Source organism: Rhagoletis pomonella, unplaced genomic scaffold (assembly GCF_013731165.1).
Source record: "Rhagoletis pomonella isolate Grant_MI unplaced genomic scaffold, Rhpom_1.0 Rhpom_scaffold_00003, whole genome shotgun sequence".
NCBI classification, from domain to species: domain Eukaryota; kingdom Metazoa; phylum Arthropoda; class Insecta; order Diptera; family Tephritidae; genus Rhagoletis; species Rhagoletis pomonella.
In genome coordinates, this window is record NW_023458557.1 from 74966795 (window position 1) to 74988191 (window position 21397).

Consider the following 21397-nt stretch of genomic DNA (forward strand, 5'->3'; position numbering starts at 1 on the left):
AATTTATTATGCGCTAAATTTTCGGTTTAGGAAGAGAAAAAGTTGTTTTTTGTTTACTAACATTTTAACTAAAGTATCTTTAATATTTGGTTTTTTAAAGTGTTACGATTTTAATGTTTTATTTTTGTTTTTAAGTGGTTTTACGATTTTTTTTAGCTGTGTTTAAACTCGTTTAATAGTTTAAGCAGTTTTTATTTAGATTTTGCAATTTTTTTTTCAAGTTTATTTGTGGTTATGTTTAGCAAATCTGTTTGTTTTGTGATTGATCGATTGATTGTTGTTAGTGAGCAGAGTGAGTTTTTCTATGGGTTTTCTTTTTTGAAGAGTACTGCAGCGAATTTAGATTTTCCGGTTATTTATGTTTTTTTTGTTGCAAATTTTGCGTAATTTTGGTGCGAATTTCTTCGTTTGTGTTTTTTTTTTAATTTACTTACCGAAATTCACTCTTGCCTTTAGGTGTGTATTTGTTTCCGTGTGCGTTTGTTTGAAGTCTCACATTGGTTCGTGCATTCGCGTACGAAATTGCTTTTTGTTTTTTGTATGTTTCTTTCAGTGTCGGTTTTAGTGTGTAGTCATTCGTGTGGTGTGCGTCTTTTTGGGTTTGTGTTTTAGTTTGCGTTTGCCGTTTGTTTTTGTGTTTAATTTTTTTACGTTTTTTTTTTGGTTTTAAATTTTAAAGTTTACTTAAAAAGTTTCGTTATTAATTTAATAATTAACAAATTGATTTTATAATAAAACCAATAACAATAACCTCGCTCATATGGCTACGAGACAATAATATGTGGTGCTGATAGTAGTACAGCTATTGTGGCTAATATTGTGAACATTGTGAATATGATAAGGCACAGTCTGTCAACGACCATAGCTGCGAATTTCCAATCATTGGCAATGTCATTTTCCTCGTCTTCTTTGCGTAGCTGAGGGGAGTGAGTGATGTAAATGAACGCATTTTTCATACATAATTACGAGGTGCGAAGTTTATAATTAGGTTTTGTTTTTTTATTATTTTTTTATGTTAGTGTAGTTGGTTTTATTTGTTTGGTAGTCATTTATGGGTTTTGGTATTTTATGAAGTGTTTCCATAAATTAATTAAAGTTGAAAAGGAGAAAGTACAAAGATAGAGGAAAAATTAATTTAACCATTTTTGCATTGTTTTTTTTTGCAGCTTCAACACACTCAGTATAATCATATTTAGTTTTATAAGTTAAGTAGTTATGATGAATGTATCAAAACTTGATATAGCGGCGGTGAGTAGTTAGTTATATTTATTTGGTGGTACAGTTGTATGAAAGAATTTTGTAGTTAACGAAATTTCAACTATATTTTTAAGGCATGCCTTTTCACATATAAATTTAAGTATTTACATATGTTTATGCATTTACCACTAAATAATACATCAATATCCAGAAATCAAGAAAAATATAAAAGAACAAATAAAGCAAAATTAACACAATAAAAAATTTTATTTCCGTTCGTATATTTGAGATCCTTATTTGTAGCATGATACAAGAGCCAAAGCAAAATTATTCCTGTCTCACATTTGTTTGCTTTCTGATTTTCCTTAGCGCATAAAAATTATGCAAACGAAATTCTCATTCCACCTGCGAATGTGACTCAGAGTTCGGCTACATTATTAGGCTATTAAACGATCGACTACCTATAGTCAAGCCTCATTTTAAGAAATTTTCGAGACGAGCTTAAACTTTTCAGCGCTATTCCCACGCCTATGAAAAAGCTCATCGCTTAACTACTGTTTTTACTAAATAGTTACTTTGCCTTAAACTTTCACGCAGAATGTAAACATTTTTTCGTAGTTTTCAGATTCAGGGCAATACATATAAATAACAGTGATTGTAGGCATAGTTTTAGGTGCAGTAGTCAAGACAATAGTCATGCGATGAGCTTTGTCATTAGTAATAGGTTGGTTTGTCTCAAAAAACAAGCAAAAAGCGAAAGCCAAAATTTCAGTGAGAAATCAGCAAGTTTTTACAGTGTTTCCAGCCTTTAGGCGCCCCTAATTTCCGTTCAAAAAATTTTGAAGACGAAAATTTAGCGTCACGTTTTTCAAAAACATTTTTTTGAGATTCAATCACTGAAGATTGTATTTGGATAACAACAGCTTAATTAGAAGTAAGGAGGAGGGTCTGGGATTGACAGCAAAAAGATGTCTGCATATAGGTGGTCGCTTTGTTTTAACTTGGCTACGATAACTATAGCGTTAAGCCGCAAATAGTAAAACGACAACCTTATAATTTGTAGTCTGACGAAACGTGCTGAGGGTGAAAACTCCGTTCTATTGTGTTAGTGGCAAAAAATCCATGGCTTCTACATAGTTTCAGGAGGTTCTGCAGCACCTTAGGAAAAACGCAATACGAAAATTGCTTGTTTTCTTAATATACAACACTTGTTGTTGTTGTTGTTGTTGTAGCAGCATACAAGTTCCCCAAAGGGTTTTTGGGGAGTGTTGCTGGAGTGACAGTCCTTGGCCAGATATAAGTCTGGGTCGTTCCGGTTACGTAGACCCGACTGTCGTGGGAACGAATATATACAACACTCTTATGTTACGCTGATTACTCTGGGCCTCTATGGTGAAAATGTATTTGATGTTACACCTAACCCGGTAAAGTTAATGTTTTTGCCCACTTATCCTTGTGGAGCTCACGCATTGTTTTAAGCAAACATTTAATTTTCAAGGCAACCATCTCCCCTGACAAAACTTCAAAGGGCAGATAATTTGCCTTTTTTTCCGCAACGAAATGTCCGGGGTAAAATATCAGCTTTGGGTTGTTAAAAGGGCAAAAGCGAATTCCTGGAAGAAAGCTCGCATATTTTCGATCACAATGTGGGTTGGTTTCCGGGGCGCCACTCACACCACGAGTATAATGCAAAAGCTTAAAGAACTACGTGTTATAGAAGTATCTTTTGACGCTGGGCTAGGTATTGCTATCAGTTTAGCCTCCTGTCCAGAATATACCTCAGAATTAGCTCAAACGGGTGGAGCAGTGAGATACCTGCAAAAAATTACACCTACCAACTAATTCTTGTTAAAATCATACAGTATGTAAAGATATCAGTTGGTCGTTTGAGGCCGATAGACACCTGTATAGCAGGATTAATCCAAATTCGCTCCACTACAGCCCTATGATTCTATCTCGACCTAACATCAACCTCCAATGGGACTTTACAACCATCACAGGGAAAGCCTTATTAGTTAAGGTGAAGTCATCTGAAGCAGAATGAGCACCGTAAAAGAAACAAAAATCCCGACCTCCCGTCTCAGTAGAGAAGACGTTGTCAAAAAGATGAACTTTGCGAAGACCATATTATCTGAGAAATCATATTTCGGATTAAATACCTATCAAAAGGATGCAGGTACTTATGGTCTTAGGACCGATGGCGAAGACGTTTATGAACTTTCGGCCTTTTAGGATGAATTGTTATTTGTAAGCGATGCATACAGATGAACAAGGAAGGAAGTTAGACTGACGGTAGAAGTAGCAGTTGATAGTCAGATCTGAACATTTCTTGTCATAGGACATATAGTCTAACTAGGACAAGCGGGAGTTGAAAGAAGATGAAGAGCTAAGAAGGAGGATAGGCTGCCCATAGACTGCGGTAGACCAAGCAGCGTTTAGAAGCTGTGAACAACTCTCTTAAGTACAAGCTTAAAGGAAGTAACAGGTATCATTATTTGTCATAACAGGCTACGAAATAGCTCAGATGGCTCCCGTTGGTATTGTGACATTACAGCACAGCCTGAGTCGCTTAAGGCTTGTTTTCACTAAGTCAAATTCAATGGAATTTGTCGTCAAATAAGTGAAAATACATTGTCAAATGGGATCAAAAAGTGGTATATCGATTGATTTCATTCAGGATAGGTATTTAGTCGCGTATATGCGCTGCTAGACCAGCCTTCATGTATCATGCAAAAACAAAAAAAAAAAAAAAACTATCTACAAACTATTTGATGGGGATTCGTATCGTGTTAGAACAAGAAATACAGATGGTATCAAAACAAAAATTAATAAAAACAAGAATTGTCCGTTACAAAGGGCACTCTGCAAAAATTTTGTGCGGCAAATCTCGACAGAGAGTATTCCGGGATTAGTCTCAATCGGGTACAATTGGACATTAATTAGTCGTTACTAGTCTCATACGTGTATTATTGGAGATCAATTAGCCCCTTAAATAGTGTTCAGAAATGCGAGGCGATTAGTTAAATAAAAAGCTGGCTGCCGCCCAACTTTATTGGAGGCGATTAGTTGACAGGCCCTTCACAGCTGGCGATTGTTGCTTACAACTAAAAGTTGTCTATAAAATCGCCACATATTAGGGGAATAGGTAAACTAATTTTCGTTTTCGGTGTTGCCATGTAGAGAAAGTACTCGCCTAGCAAACCTGAGAATGCATCCGGCAAATTTTTTATTTTTTTTTGAAAGCCACGAATGCTCGAACAAAAGCATGTTCCTTTGCGATTGCTCAGGGAGTCATCTCGGCCTAGTCACATTTTTTTCAGCGCCCAAAACGTCAATTGAGTGCGTTTTTTTTCTTCTTAAAAAAATAAATAAAATTTTCCAACTCAAAGCAATAAATTTAAAAATAAATTATGCTAACATTACCAAAAATGAATTAAAACCCATATGTAAATAAGTATTTAAGTTCCAAAGTTTTAAAAACATTTGAACCTACCTGATCGGTTATAAAGCGAATTTCCTTCAAAATTAAACCTAGTTCATATTCCGTTGCTGATTTGATACACGTATGATGCGTAACGGCATCCGGCATGCGTGTGCTACCGATCGGACCAATGCTGCCGTCATCACCTTGGCTAGAGAGGATCAAGAGAAATATTTTAGTAGCGAATTGTATTAAAAGAAAGTAATATAGCAGAGTGTGGCAAAACAGAGAAGAAGTCATAATGTATTTTTGCATGTTGGAAAATTATATTTTGCATGCAAGACAAAAAAATCATTTTGAAGGTATGCAACTTTTTTTGTAGCGAAATTTGTAGTTTGAACTGTAATTAATTTCTCTCACAGTCACACTCTGCTTTATTACAAATCACAACAAATTTGTATTTAGTTCTCAACAGCTTTTAGCTTGTTGTTACCCATAAACGGTGCGATAGAATGCGGGATTGTGCGGTAATGTGCCGCCAGGCGTCATCGGGCGGCAATTGTGTCGAAAATCATCATCGATGTCGAGCACATTGGCGAGCAGCGATTTCGAGGAGCTGTTCATGATTGTCGAGTGTAATTGAATAGAGTGAGACATTTAATATTAAATTTTAATTGATATGGTAAATTTTTGAAAATCGAAAAGGAAAACATACCGTACAAAAATCAAACGTAACACAAAATATTTTAAAATTTTTATAAAAAAAGTTTAGCAAGCAGTATGGTTTTAGATATGTATATATTTTTTCCAAATAAACACATTCACAAAATTCTCTATAAAAAGTAATATTTTTCTTTTTTGCCTACCGCTCCTTCAGTTCAACATCGGACAATATCTGATGTTTTCGTTCCGATGATGTGTCCGAGCATGGCGTAGTGGGAAATTCCAAAATTAGTGGCCTACCAGGACGACTCATACGCAGAATCCATGGCAGCCAACATAGAAATACGATGCGTATCTAAAGGAAGGCCGTCGATAGGTTTTGTTTTTGTTTTTTTTTTTTTTGATTTTTTCGTAGGTAGATAGATAAAATTCATGCAGCGTTGTTAGTTTATTTCAAATAATTTAAGATTCATCGAGATAAAAGTTTTTTTTTTATGTATGTGTTAATGCAATGAAAAATTGTTGACGTTTTCACAAAAGTGCTACAAAAGAGTGAAAGAAAGCTCAATAAAACATGAATGCACTTGTGAGCTTAAGCTACGTGCTTGACTGCCCAGAAATTTAATCCTAGACCAACAACCCTATCATATATCTAGTTGAGAAATCCATGGACCGTAACGGCTATGATTTTAATAATAAAAATCATAATCTAATCGGTGAAATTGGATTTAAATTTTTTCGTTCAATTATTAATTGCTATTTTTGATTTAGTTTATTATTATTGTAACCGTTATTTTCAGATTAAATTTTTTCAATCATAAAAGATTTAAAACGGGCATAAAAACGTAGTCTCCATTATAACGTTAAAAAATAATTGAAAACCTTAAAAACCCAAAACACGAATATCTCTGAGCAAAAAAAAATCCAAATTTAACGATTTTGCAATGACATGAAAATAAAAATCATGATATTTAACGATTATTTTCGGTCCGTAGAGAAAGCACTTTAGTTATAAATAAAAGCTTGTAAAAAATGAAGTTTGACGTACTTCAGCGCCTAAAGCTATGCAACATTTGGTCTTCGAAAATTTAATTCCCCACGATAGTGCGACTGGGCTACAAGTTACACGTTTAGGCACTGAAAGCCACACCAAAATGAAATAAAATATACATGTTAGGGTGGTACTTAAAATAACAACAACTAAATTTTGTATGGAACACCGCTTTATGTCCAAATAAAAACATCAAGGAAAATTTTAATATTAAAAAAAAAAATAGGTTTTCAAAAAATTTAAACTTTTTTGGAAAGTCTCAAAAAAGTGGGCTAAATTTTGACTTGGTATCCGATGCATTTGACTTATTACAATAACAAAAAAAAATTGAAACACACGAAGCATATATACATAAATATAATAAAACTGCGTTTTTAGGACTTTGTGATATGATTAACTCAAAAAATTATTTAAAAATTTGATTCCAATTTATAAAAACAATATGGGTACCAAATGAAAGAGAACACCCTATAAAATTAAAACAAAAATTAAATTTTTTGGTTCACAAGGACGAATAGGTATTGAAAGTGTCCTTTTAATTAGTTTTATTTTTTTAAGCCAATAAAGTTAGAATTACGAAATTCGAGGATGTGATCGAGTGCATATCTATTAGTCCTTAACATATAATTTTTTCAAAAATAATTATTGTAAAATTTCAAGGATATTCAATGATAAAATGTTAAAAGAACATTTTCAATACCTAATCGTCCTTATGCACCAAAAAATTTAATCGGCCTTAATTCAACAGAATTTTTCGTTAATTTGATAGGCATACTGTTTTTCAGCATTGCACAGAATTTTTATAATAATTTTTTGAAATTTCAATTTTCAAAGCCCTTAAATAAAAAAATGCTGACGTCAGTGAGAAAAACTAAAACACGCTGAGTTATAGCTGATCGAAGTCTTGCCGAATTTAAAAAGAATCTAAAAAAATTAATTTTTTTAATCCTAGTAGAGACTCAAAATATTTTCAAAAGCTTCCATCGACCCATTTTTTTTTTAATTTGACAATTTCGTGGTTGCTTTTATTTTATACGTAAAACATGAAGTTGATGCTTTGAGTACAATCCTAATACATATACATATATGTATGCATGTGCAAGTATTTGCGTGCCTTCGAATAAGTAGGCATACTTTTAGGCGCATGCCATCGCCATGATTTATGAAGCGCTCTCTGTTGGTTATACATACTTTTAAATTCACAATTTTTTGTAGCTATACTTCTCAAATATTTTTTTTGTGTGCTACATCTTCGCCTACACTAACACCTTCACTTTATATATAAATAGAATAAAATATTTTAGTACACTTATTGGAAAACGTCCATATGATGGATGGTTTTTATGTTAAAGCTTAGTTACATATACCGTATTTATACGTAAATATGTATGTATGTATAGAGTAAAACACATTTGATGATGCATGCGAACATACTAGCAGTTAACATATAGCATATTTATAGGCGCGCTGACTCGAAGTTGACCATACTCTGCTGGACTGTTTGCTAAGGAAATCGAAAAATCGAAATCGTTTATTTGATTGGTTATTTGCATTAGTGTGGGTGGATTGTGAAAGTAATTTACGTTTGAGTTATATTTTGTGTTTTTTTTTTGCTTTCGTTAATGCTGTGGTATTTAGAGTTCAAGAGTTAAAGCTAAATACATAAGTACATACTATTTATGCTTATATATATGTATATATCTACGTACCTGAAAAACACCCTATGTTGTTGTTGTCTATCTCAGAACTCGGTTCAATAACGCCCTATCTTAAACGAAAATATATTGAAAATATGCTGAGATAGGGTGTTTTTGAATCGGCAGCTGAGATAGGGTGTTCTTCAACCAAATTCTGAGATAGGGTGTTTTTCAATAAAGTTCTGAAATAGGGCGCTGTTGAAAAATTTTCTGAGATAGAGCGTTTTCGAACTGCCTACCGAGATACGTCGATCTTCCACTCAGCCATCGATATGTAGATGATCTTACGCTTTCTATAGCGCAAAAACACGCAAATACTAGCTGAATTTGAGATGTTTAAACAATTTATAAAGTACTTATAAAAAAATGGCAGAGATGGTGTCCAATGCTCTTTACTTCTTCTTCGTCTCTGCATTTATACCATCAACTACTAGCATTAGAGAGGGAAGACGGACGGTGAGAGCTTCAGATCGTTTTTCGTCCTGGGTTTTGCGACCCACCTGGTGTTTACCCTCACTCTAAAGCAAATTTTCAATTTGTGGTTAGAGGTAAGCCTAACTCCACTATGCTGGGAGCGCGGGTGTTTTTTCTGAGATGTTGAATTGGTCTCTCTGGTTCCGACTACCGAACTTTCATAGCACCTTTCAAGTAGAAGTGCTAGGAATCAGTGCATTATAGAGAAACTAAGAAAGAGTACGTAATGCATACGTTTTCGCAGATAGACAAGCGGCATTTCTGGCACTTGTCTCACTGGTAACAAAGTCAGCAAAAGGAGGTCAATATGTCAAGTTCAGTGTTAACAAGGGCTGCTCTCAGGGAGATGTGCTTTCCGCTTTGCTCTGGTGCATGGTAACTCATTATCTTCTTGTCACTCTTGTTTGCAGGAAAGCGCAGACAATACTGAATATGATTGATACTTATTGTGATGGAAATGGGCTCACCGTTAACTCAACCAAAACTAGTGTTGTGCTCTTCACTAGAAGGAAAATGTTGGATGATCGAATTCCCCTCACAGATTTCTGCCGAAGTGAAGGTTCTCGGAGTAATTCTAGATACAAAACTGTCGTGGAAATCTCACGTGGAATGCAAAACCTCCAAAACATTGGCAGCATTTTGGCAATATAAACAGTTCTTTGGCAAAAAGTGGGGTATGTCACCGAAGGGAATCCTCTGGTTTTATACCTCTATGATCAGACCCACAATCAGCTATGCGTCAGTGGTATGGTGGAGCAGACTCTCAATCAATAGCATGGGAAGTCTGCTTGCAGTTTCCTCTAAGGGAGATTTCTCTACAACACCTGGCGCTGCTCTTGATGCACTGCTGCACTTTGTGTCTTCATACGTGGGGAAGCCTTAAAAGCCACCTGAAGACTAAAACGAAACTTATTATGGTATAACACTAAGTAGGGTAAGGCGAAAATTGCTGGCGGTAGAGATCCGGGCAGTTGTGTCTTTTCAATGTCACAGGATAGTACGCCACCATTACCTTTGTTGAAGATATTCTATAATGTTGAATTTCCTAAGCTGAATGTTGGTTTAATACCAGCACCGAGCCCGGACTCACACATTGTCGAATCTTCACTGATGGCTTCAAAACCCACTCTTGGTCAGGATCTGGGGTCTTTATCGAAGTTAATGGGGATAAGCTTCACTTTTCTCTTGGGCAGTATGCTTAGTCTTCCACGCTGAGGTATTTCTAATCCTCAAGACCATGGAATACGTTGTAGAAAATAGGCGGAGTGAAATGAGTTTACGTATCTGCAGTGGCAACCCAGTTGCACTTAAGACAGTGGCCCGCCTACTAAGTACTTCCAAACTAGTGGCGGAATGCAAGTCTCAACTAAACTATGTTGGTAAAAATAAAAAAGATTGACTTATTCTGGGTGCCAGTTCCCTCGGAAGTAACTGGTAATGAGACATGTGACCATTTGGCCAGAGGTGGCTCAGACCAGGCATTCGTTGCCCCGCAACCAGTTATAGCACTTCTATCTTCGGGCTATCGAAGCCAACATCAGAAACTGGGTGAATATTTCGCTCAGCCATGACTGGGAGGCATCGAGGGACAAAACTTATATTGCCTTCAATCTCAGAAGGAAAGGTCTAGCCAGTTTTTTGTTCGCACTGAGCAGACTTGTTAGACTGCTGACATCTTGTGCTTCTGCTCCGCCTTTGCAAGAATTATTTTTGAGACATTTTGTCGCGTTGTGTTGAAAGACGAACACCTGAGCTCTTTGACACTCAAAAATCGGCTTATGGAGATCTCCAAATGATCCATTACTAACTTAAATAGATTCCTCGACAATTCCAAGTGGTTTAATGGAACTGACGAAGCACGATAGCAGATACTATGACGGATCCCAGAGAAAGCGTATGAAAATGGTGCTCCAGCGCTAATTAGCTCCTGGGGCAAGTGCTCAGGTGACGCTTTTACCAAACAAGTATTGTGGTATTTTTATCCACCACCCACCAAAGGGAAATCCATCCCCTAGGATTGGTTGCACTACTGCATTTGCATCAATGAGTATGTATGCAAACATGACTGCAATATAGAAAGCACTGTCTAAAGTAGTAAAACAAATAAGGCATTCTTAATTTTATTTTCATCTACTTTTGCATTCTTTATTTGCATTTTTCACATTCACGCTTACAAATGAAAATGTTTAATAATTTATAATAAAAAAGGCAGAACAATAAAATAAAATAAAGTAGCAAACATGTTGTTGCTTCCGGCCGGTGCATTGTAAGTGTGAGCTTGCTTGTATTGATACAACAGTTAGCTGTGCCACACACAATGCAAACAGGATAATAAATGTCTGCGGTGGCATGCACACTTGCCACTTCATGCCACATATGCGAGCACTGGCAGTGGAGTGGTAGCAGCAGCAGCGTTTGCTGTTGTAGCAGCCAACTGATGAATCTGTTTTCTAGTTGCTGCTGCACTAACTCCTCAGAGCTTAATCTCTGGGATTACTGTAGCACAAATGCATTAACCACTGCCACTGTTTGCTAACCTTTTACTATTTTCCTACTTTCCAACGAGGTGCTGGAGCTGGTGCTGGCGCCATCGCTGGTGCATGCACGGTTTTCATTTGCGAGTTTCGTATTCAGGAAGCAGGTGTCAAATGAGTGAAGCGTTAAATTAACAAATGGCGATAGACGGGCGATAGCGTGTGAGCAATTAGTTGAAAGGAGCTGTGGTTATGCTGCTTCGTCGATTTTCCTTCTGCTTTTTATTTTCACAAAGTGTATGCAATGTTGTAAGTTGTTGATGTTTATTTCGGAATGGATGTAATCAAAAAATTAAGATATTTATTTCCATCGAAAAAACTCAGCGAAGCAATAAATGAGTTTCATTGAATAATTTCTGGTAATAAATATAAACATATCTCTGTGTAGTGCAGGTTTCTCTATTGAATTTTCTTCTCATTCAGACATACTCATATTTTTACCTCGACAATTCAAACATCCAACATCCTAATTGCTTTCTAAAGAAAATTATAATTAATCTTCTGAGTTGGCAGTTGTTTTTTTTTTGTTCTTTGCTAACACTACAAATAATCGTATGCTGTGGGCTTTGCGGTTATGCAGGTTGCTGCGTCGGATCCAGAATTTTCTGATGGGTGGGAGGGGGGGGGGGGTCGGGGTGGGGTTTGCGTGAAATTTTTCCCCTTATTCTAATTACTTTAAACGAGCAATTTTTGTGTACATGTATATGTATTTATGTGTAGAAGTAGTATGCACCAACCTAGGTACAGAAATCAAAGTACCGCGATACATCAGTCGCCAAAAGAATCGCTTTAATGTGAAAACCGGAGACGCCGAGGCATACTATCGCATTGTTTTTTACATTCCCTTCCTTGATACATATATCGCTCATTTGAAAAGCCGGTTCCTAAACCATAAATCAGTTTTAAATAATTTTAGTGTTTTGTTTCCAAAGTATGATTTTAACGAAAAAAAGCTGAAGAATTGTGTGCTTTCTATGAAAAAGTAATCGACTGCTCGACATAAAACTTTCTTCTGGAGGCAAAAATGTGGAAAAAACGAGTTTCCCGCGAACATTTTCGAAATGCTCTCGAAGCATTACAAGTAGCTAATAGAACGTCTTTTGGGAATGTTTTTAAGATCTTACGTATATTGGCACTTTTGCCCGTTTCAATAGCCACACCTGAACGAAGCTTTTCATGCCTGAAAATAATTAAAACCTACTTGAGAAATACAACATGTCAAGAAAGGCTCAACGATCTAGCATCTATGAATATTCACAAAGTTATACATTTTTCAGTTGACGAAGTTCTAGAAGAATTTTTCAAAAAACCACGAAAAATTAGAAAATTCTTCGTTTCATTGATTTATAAGTAAAAAGAAAAATTTAATGTGTTTAAAATTATCAAAATGTTTTATACTAAATAAAGCGAAAAATTGAATATATGATTTTAAAAATTCGTGTTTTGAAACTTTATTACGCATACTTTCTTCTAAAGAGACTTTTTTCTAGACCCATATTAGTGAAGTATTATTCTTTGATTTGAGGGGGGGGGGGGCCGGGTTTAACCCCCAAAACCCCCCGTGTATCCGCCACTGGCAGGTTGCATGCAGCAACTCTTGTGAAACTTCAATGCAAGAAACTTTGCATTATTGAGCTAAATGTTCACTTTCATCCTCCATGTGCATATACGAGTACGAGTACTCCTAGCGTCATGGCACTTAGATATTCAAAAACCACATTTCAACTATCAAATGACTAACTAGCCTTTTATTGCATGTCGAAATTAAATTTGGAAAGTAAGTAGAAAGTTGTAAAACCTTTTGATATTGATATGCGCTAGCAAAGCAATTCATGCCTTAAAGGTGTGCAATTCAAAAGAAAGGAAGAAAGTTTCTTCGACAGAAACTTAGAAAGTAGGTTTTTAGTTGATTGCTTGGATAAATGAATATCTAAGTTGAATGTGAATGTGCCACAGGAGAAATAAAAAATATTCCTGCAACATATGAATGTGCATTGTTTATATATAAATTTGTACGTGTGTATGATTCTAAACTCGTTTTAGTAAAATGATTGCTAAAAGTTATTAAGCGATCTTCGGGCGTTGGTATACATATATTTCAAGATCCAAATGGCTTGGTAGAGCAGAGCTTATAAGCCGGTGCAAGCTGGGCGACATTGGGGGCCGTTCAGGCCAAGCTCTTCGACTACTCTCTCAAAAGAAAGGATATTATTCCATTCAATTGAAGTAACATCAGGTATTTTTTGATCAGAGTGCCAGCTGGCCTTTGATGACGATGAGACTTCAGACCACATTCTCTGTGATTGTTCGGCCGTGGTCAGGCAAAAATTTATTAGTTTTAAAGCCACAGTGATAAAGCATTAGCCTACAGAGGCCCTTTTCGGGTTTCATTACATAAATCTAAGGTATATTTTACTTGAAAATACTAAGAGTGACATAACAGCCATCCCATAAATGTAGGGCTGCCAGACGTCCCGGTTTTCCCGGACATACCCCGGTTTTAGACCATTTGTCCCGGTGTCCCGGTCCAACCTTTAAATGTCCCGGGTTTCGTTTAAGTGTCCCGGTTTTCGAATTATATGCACAAATTTAATAAAAGTTCAAAAATCACTACCGGTGTCATTTGTGATATAGTTACATCTCCGGTGACTGGTAATAAGATCGTGCGAAATAAAGTCAATTGACATTATTACCTTTTTAAAAACGAAATAAAATCCATTGACATTAAATCTTTCATACATTAAATTTGCTTAGCTTCGCGGCGGCCGGCGCGCACACCACGCCGCGGCACTTAATTTTTCAATTTGGCACAAAGTGCCAAAATGGCCCTTTTTTTTAAAAATAGCATTTCAATACATTTTTGTGAAATCCTTTGCGTGCTATTCTTTTTCTCAACTAAAATTTTCTAATTTATAAAGGCTATTCAACTGGTTTATCTATAGCTTTATAGCTTTATTTTATTGCTAAATGTGAATGATTACAAGGAATGACACCTTTTTTGGCACTTTTATTTTTCTATTTGGCACATTTTGGCACTTTTTTATCCTCAATATGGCACCTTATTACTAAGGATAGTTGGCAGCCCTGATTGGAAGATTTCTGCTGTGTTTTGGGGCAACAACTTGTCTGAAGTAAAAAAGCATATAATTTCCGTTTCTAAAGTGTGTGAAAAGCAATCAATTAACTTTTCTACGATTGTTTCCTTATAGAAAGGTTGGTTTCTTTTCCACCTTATACATTCCGAATTCGTTCAAAATATGCTAATTTAAAACCCAGAATCCTTTCAGTGTTCCTCCGGGGTTTTTGGACATGGACTGTTTCTGCAATTTAATAGTGTTCCCTTTATTTTTGTGGAAACGAAACATGTTTTCCAAGTTATGGATCATTTCTACACTCTTTCTTCAAATATTTCTGGTATTCCAGCTGTGCGCAGGCGTTTAGTTTTTCGCATCGTGTTTTTACATATCCGTAATTTAAATTTTTTTAATAAAATCAATTGGTGGTAGTTCATGATTGTGTGTGGATTAATATCACAACACTGAGAATATGGCAATAACCTTTTTCATCTGTTAAAAAACAACACTTACGGGGTAATGCTTATTGTAAGAACAACATTTTTTTCTATGAATCGACATACTTTAAGCATTGTTGACGCTATTGAATGAGAAAATAGCGTCAATGACTTTATTTCCAAATTTTTGGTTACTTTATTTCGCTTTGGAAAAGGTAATAATGCCAGTTGACTTTATTTCGCACCATGTTTCTACTTTCATTTTTCTATTTTAATTTTACGGAGCCTCATTCAAAAATTTAGATTCTTTTCGATACATTTGGCAACTTTAGAACTTAATATAGATTTTATATTTTTTCAACTAGATACTCGAATTTCGCAAATGAAAAAGGATCAACTTCAACTCAAAATAAAAAAAGCCCAACAATTTTAATTACTTTTAGAAAAAATATATCCCCAAAACTAGTTTGCTGGCAATGCTGCTCTAAACTGTCCCAACTCATTAGGAAGCGTACATTTTTTGTTTTAAATAATTTACACATATATAGATACTTACTCTCATGCAAATCAGGACAAAAGCAATTAGCCTCAGTAAAACATATCCATCAAATTAATGTTCTCCACACACCTAAATATGTACATATTTATACATACATATTTATGTACTCGCAAATATTCTGTGTGCGTGCTAAACTATCAAGGCAGGTACATAACTGAAATTTGACATGACAAGCGCGATTAAAGCATAATGGCACACGCACAACCCTCTACAGCCATACATATATGTACATATGTATGCGTATGTGTAGCCCCACCTTGTATTTACCAGTATTGCACAAATAACCGACTAATCGAAATTTCAATTTCAATATTTGCATGCAAAGCTGCTGGTTTTGTGGTTAGCATATGGCGCATGGACAACGGAAATACTACATACATATGTATGTACATATGTATACAAGTACTTAAATGAAATGTAGTATGTTTTAGCATACTACATTTCCGTTCTTCACATGCACGCAACATATTGGATATTATTTTAAACTAAAGTAGTTGTGCAAAGTCGTTGCTAATAGCAAGCCATTTGCTTAGTTCGTTGAAAATAAAAAGGAAGACAGCACAAAAAGCGATAACTTGCAAATTGGCAATTCTCATTGATTGTTCCTATGCCTGAGGTATATTCTAACCTGCACTAAAATGATCATAAATATGTATGTATGTATATATGTACATATGTACATATATATACACTAGAACTACCTCCATTTGCATTCATTGCATCAATTGGTGTCTGTTGCTAAAGGCAATTTGCATTGCAACTTTCATACTAATTTCCCACAAAAACATTGATAAGGACGGCCTGTCTGTATGCATTTCTTCTACACACCTCTTTTATGATTACATGCTGACATAGAAAATCATAGAAAGGCGGCACAAAGCATTGCTGCTACATGCAATCATGCAAAATACAGACTAATAAATTCAGGAAAATTTGCAAATATTTGCACCTGTCGATTTGCACAAGCTTGCCGCTTGATTGCCTTTATTGGCGCTGCTGGCACCGCCTGGTACTATCTGCACAAATAAATTTATTTGTTAGTATCTGTTGGTGCTTATATGTATGTATATTAGACTGCATCACCAAAAAAGTTGCGGTTTTTCTGCCGGGATTACAAAATTTATTATATTCTAAGACGTCCACCAAAATATTTCGGAAAAATATTAAGATTTAAGCGAGCTGGAGCGATTTGAAAATACCACCAAAAATGGAGTTTTTTATGAATAAAAATAGTTTCTTAAAGAACTTTTCATCTGAGGGAATCTTTGGAGGTATTTTCAAATCGGTCCAGCTCACTTAAATCTTAATATTTTTTCGAAATATTTTGGTGGACGTCTTAAAATATAATAGATTTTATAATTCCAATGGAAAAACAGTACCGATTTTTTTTTTTTTTTGTATGGGGAGTGATGCAGTCTAATGTATATGTATGTATGTACATTGCATTCACCATTTACCAAATAAATCTTATTATTGCTAGGCAAAAAGCTCTTTGAATGCTGCCTGCCACTCGCGTTGCAATTACTTTTGTGCGGATAAGAATCATCATTGTCGACGTGAGGAAACACGAAAATGCACTCAGCGGTGAGGGTGGTATGGCATAAATATACAAAGACATATGGTCATAAGGTTGCATCTACATACATATCTATACCGAAAGTTCTAACACGCCAACATACATATGTATGTATGTATATCTATTATATAATTTGAATACCTCCTGGAAACACACACATTTTCACATCTAATCACTTCCTTTTCCCCTCGATAGCAACCATTGTACTTTGTGTACTCGATTTCTTGCAAATGGGCGACAATAAAACGTGAACGTAATGTACACTGAGAGGAATATTGAATATACATTTGTATTGCAATAATAAGCCAAAAATTAAAAAGAAACTAAGCAGCAGAACAAAGTGAGATGAGCCTTTTGATTAATTGGTTTAATATGATTATATCGGTATCGGAATTTTACGGTATCCTGCGACCTTAACCCTGTAACTAAATTGTTAAGCTTTCGATTGATTCATGTTGGTTGGTAGGTTTTTCGATAATACGACTACGTAAGTTTCACTCCCACTTGCTGAGCAATTGGGCGTCAATAAAAGGCGACTCCAGAAGACACAATCTGCTCCTAGATAAGTGCCAGACAGTGCCAGACAATGCCAGGGAAGATGAAGAGCTGTCTAGTGAATATAAGAAATGGTACTCCTAGCCCATGATTTAATAATTAAAGGTTTGCACAGTAGTGACTGGAAAAGTTAATCCCGGGATCCCGGCCTTTTTTAGGCCCCGAAAATCCTTGCTCATTACACATATAACACCGTGCAATAGTAACTTTAATACGCAAAAGTCAATATATTCGCGACACCATTGGCCAAATATAGTAAAATCTCATTTTTAGTTTTTCACTCTGACGTCGGTAATTCAAAAATGATTTAAAAAATTCAGTAAAATGTGCTTAGAGAAGAAGTATAGGTATCAAATTAAAGCGGAAATTCTGTAGAATTTAAAGAGATTCAATATTTTGGTGCATAAGAACTGGTAAGTATTGAAAATGTCCTTTTACAATTTTATGCTTGAAATTTAGCAATAATTGTTTTTGAAAAAAATTATGTTATGTACATAAACTCAATAACACCCTCGAATTTCATCCATCTAACTATATTAGCTTAAAAAGTAACCTATTCCTCCTTGAGAATCCAAAAAATTTTTTTTTTTTTAATTCTAAAGAAATTTTATATTTTATTTGGTACCAATATCTTTATTCTACTTTGCATTGAATTTTTTAAATAATTTTTGGAAAAAAAAAATTCATCATATCTTTGAAATTACAAAGTCCTTTGAAATAAATCCTGACGTCAGAGAGAAAAAATAAAGACGCCACTTTAAATAAAAAAGTACTTTTGAAACCCATTTATTTATTATTTAGTTTATGGTAGGGGAGATAGAAGCAATTTTTCGATTTAAGTTGTTGAAAAGTAATGAATATCTAAATCCCGGATACCGACACCCCGAAAATCCCGGGAGCGTAAAAAGCGAAAAAATTAACATCCCTACTAGTGACATTCGAGTTTTGACACTCCCTTACACGCACACACACACACAGCTATACACAGTGCCTTGCTAAGAGAGCCAATTTTATCAAGAGGGAGCTAGAAAACTGTTCTCTGAGCAAACCATTTATTTTTGAATCATGCTTCTAACCGTCCTAAATATTTACTACTAAGGCCCGTTGGAGCACTAGTGCTGTGAAATATGTCCCATCTTCTTAGATAATATAAGCCCTAATACCTTTTTGAGCTTGTCTAGAGTATGATAGGTCCTTGTATCCATCTTTCCTGGAGCATAGAAAATTTATTTCAAAAATAGCTTGTAAGTGGCAAAGGCATGAATACTTTTTATAGAAGAATAAGTTTGATATTGCCCACCTTGTAAGATTATCGGCCAGATAATAATATTTTGGCACTTCCACTTTTGCTAAGTGTCTGGCCATTTTACGGTTTTCGTCTTGATGTTATAACAAAAATGTAGAGCCCTACCTCCAAACGGCAACTAGTTTTTATGGTATGCCTCTTCAAGGCAGAAATACAGCCGGACGATTGCGATTGGGTAACCGCTGTTAGAAACATTTTTTTCTAATTTAGATGTTACTCGGACCAGGGATCGAACCCAGGATCTACGGACCTCTAACCACTCAGCCACCGTGGCATACCGACCATATGGTAACCTTTATATCTCTGTGTCCGGGAGCTCAAATATGGCTAAGTCTGTTCGGTGGAACCCTCTTCTGCAGAGATCGGCGACAACCTAGCTCGGTTTTTGAATCAATCGTGACAGAGCGCACAGCTCTTATTTCAGCTTTGCCATCATTGAAAATGACTACATCATTGCTGAATACATCAGTTCAGAGCTCGTTTATAGCATCCACAAGAGCTTAAACCCCAGAATGGAATATACTACGGGAGAGTGGCAGACGAAATTAGCAGCTCAGGGGAGGGTTTCGCGAGAAAACTCCTCGCCGCACTTTGCCATTGAGCTTTGGGCCATCTGTAAAATACTAGCAGGTGGTGCTTTCACGCATTCCTCCATTATCTGGTCTCTTTTTTAATGAAAATTCTATTCGAAACCAAAGTTTGTACAAACCGGTCCTTGCAGTTCGGTTTTCGGTGGATTTGTTCCGCTAAGTAGTATAAGAGGTAGGGCACCGTACATATGTTTCATATGGAAGAACTATTTTTACAAACGCTGCGCAAAACCAGCGGAAAATGTTTGTGTTATGACCCCATTTTTTGCTTACGACTCTCTCAAAACAAGAGATTTTTTTAGTGGCGTCCATGGTATATTCCAGATTGCCAGACTTTGATGTAGGTCCTGGCTTGGTTCAACACTTTTTTCGGCTGCCGCTAAGGGAGTTGATGACCGACCTTTTCCAGCTAGCGGGAAGCAGGCAAGCTGGGAATGTGCATACTATATATAGATCTTCCCTAAAGTGTAACAATCTCTTCAATGCATTCTTCCAAACGCTATTTGAGAAGTGCATACTTACACAGTGAAGAGAGGTTCAGGAAGAGTGGTTGAAAAAAGTTTGTTTATTCAGAAGACTAAATTTTCGATAACAAATATCTGCAATTTTTACTAACCAATGCTGTGCTTCAAATGACGAATCCTGAGGCTTTTGTCCCGCTCGAGGACACAATAGTGTACTTATTAGGACAGCAACAAAAAATCAAAGGCGAGCCACGAAGATTTTGTAAGTGATTTGAAAATAAATTGTAGTGAATATGGAGACAGTGAACAGATCACAAGTATAGCTACGAGTAAATAATTTGGGTTTTAGCAAACCGAGACTACTATTTTCTTACTCTTCTAAGGAGCTTTCCATATTTTAGCACCTATTTTTTGTAGTGTAATTTTAACATCCTGCTTCGTTGCTCGTCTCTTACCATATCAAAGTAAACTTATGTATAGTACTAAGTACATATCTCGAATAAAACCACAAAGACAAGAAAACACAATGCCACCCACACAAATATAGTACAAATCTTGCATACCAGCAGCATAACTAAGTACATATTCCTTTGCATTGCATTTTCTTTGCGACTTTAGTGGCAATCGCTTGAATGGGAAATTGATACGTTATCTCATTGTTAAGGCATGACTGACACAAAATGAAACGAACCTAGTTGAACATTGGGAGGTGCGCGGCAAGATGTATACGGGTATAAATATCCATACAGGTAAAGTAAATGACAATAGGTGGTACAAATGTCGCGAGCGAAATGTTTGTGAAAGTTGTTGGCGCGTGTGTGTGTGTATGTATGTCTTCGTGGCATATGAATTACGGAAGTACAACGAGTTGCTGCCTTCAAGTATCAACTCCCATCCATTCATGTTAACTACGATTACTTTGCATGCAACTTGACTCTCACTTCAATAGAACAAACTTCAAATTTGCGCAACCTGCAACATTGTTGTGACAATGTGGCAATGTGACAATGCGATTCGCATTGCATTGCATTGTGCTACATAACAATGGATTGTGGTGCTTTGAGGGTTAGGAGGATATGCAGTAAATAGGCTGTAGTGCGATGGAATGATATTTTAATACCATAAAGGGAAATTTGATTTTTATTTTTATTTTTCATTGATATCTATTTTATTGATATGAGAGGGACCTATTGACTTTTTATTTTGTGTGATTTTTATTTTATAGGTCAACAATGCTGTCAGAAAGTTTTGGTATACGTTTTCTTAAGCTTTCCATTCTAAACATTTTTCAACTTCTTCTGCTTTAAAATTTATATATGCAAATTCTTTCGCAAATTTGGGAATTCGGTTGGCTGAAGTTTTCGTAAACGTACTCGTATATGTTTGTATGCAAATTACTGAGTTGTCTGTTGTGGTATCAAGAGGGATTCAGCTTTGGTGTTAATATTTCGCTGGAGCTTGGCAGGTGACTAAAATCTACCGTATATACATAATTATTAAGGAAAGTTTGTGTAGTGTAGTTGCAGATGCTCAAACTTTGATCTCGTGAAATCGCGGCGGTTCAGGAGCAGATCCCCTGCCGGGAACTCAGCAGAGGTGGTTGTTTCTTGGATTATTTTTTAATGGAGCCAGCATACCATTTCAGCATTGCGATCTCCTATGCAGTCGTCAATTGTCTAACTATGCATGACTTTTCAGCTAACTTAAAGTTAGTTGCTTTGAAGTTAGCTTAAAGTTAGCTAAAAGCTAGTATATAGTTAGTTGTAGACAAATTAACTAACTTCAAAGCAACCAACTTA

At 35.9% G+C, this 21397-nt stretch overlaps 1 protein-coding gene across 1 annotated transcript in view; it reads right to left on the reverse strand.

The window, feature by feature from the left end:
- Window positions 1-704: 704 nt before the first annotated feature.
- Window positions 705-21397, reverse strand: part of LOC118735527 — a gene marked incomplete in the record, with an annotated part of 363818 nt that continues 343125 nt past the window's right edge. Inside the window, 4 exon segments of the mRNA XM_036465328.1 lie at window positions 705-917; window positions 4691-4829; window positions 5112-5234; window positions 5485-5636. Coding sequence (XP_036321221.1) covers window positions 765-917; window positions 4691-4829; window positions 5112-5234; window positions 5485-5636 — 567 coding nt within the window.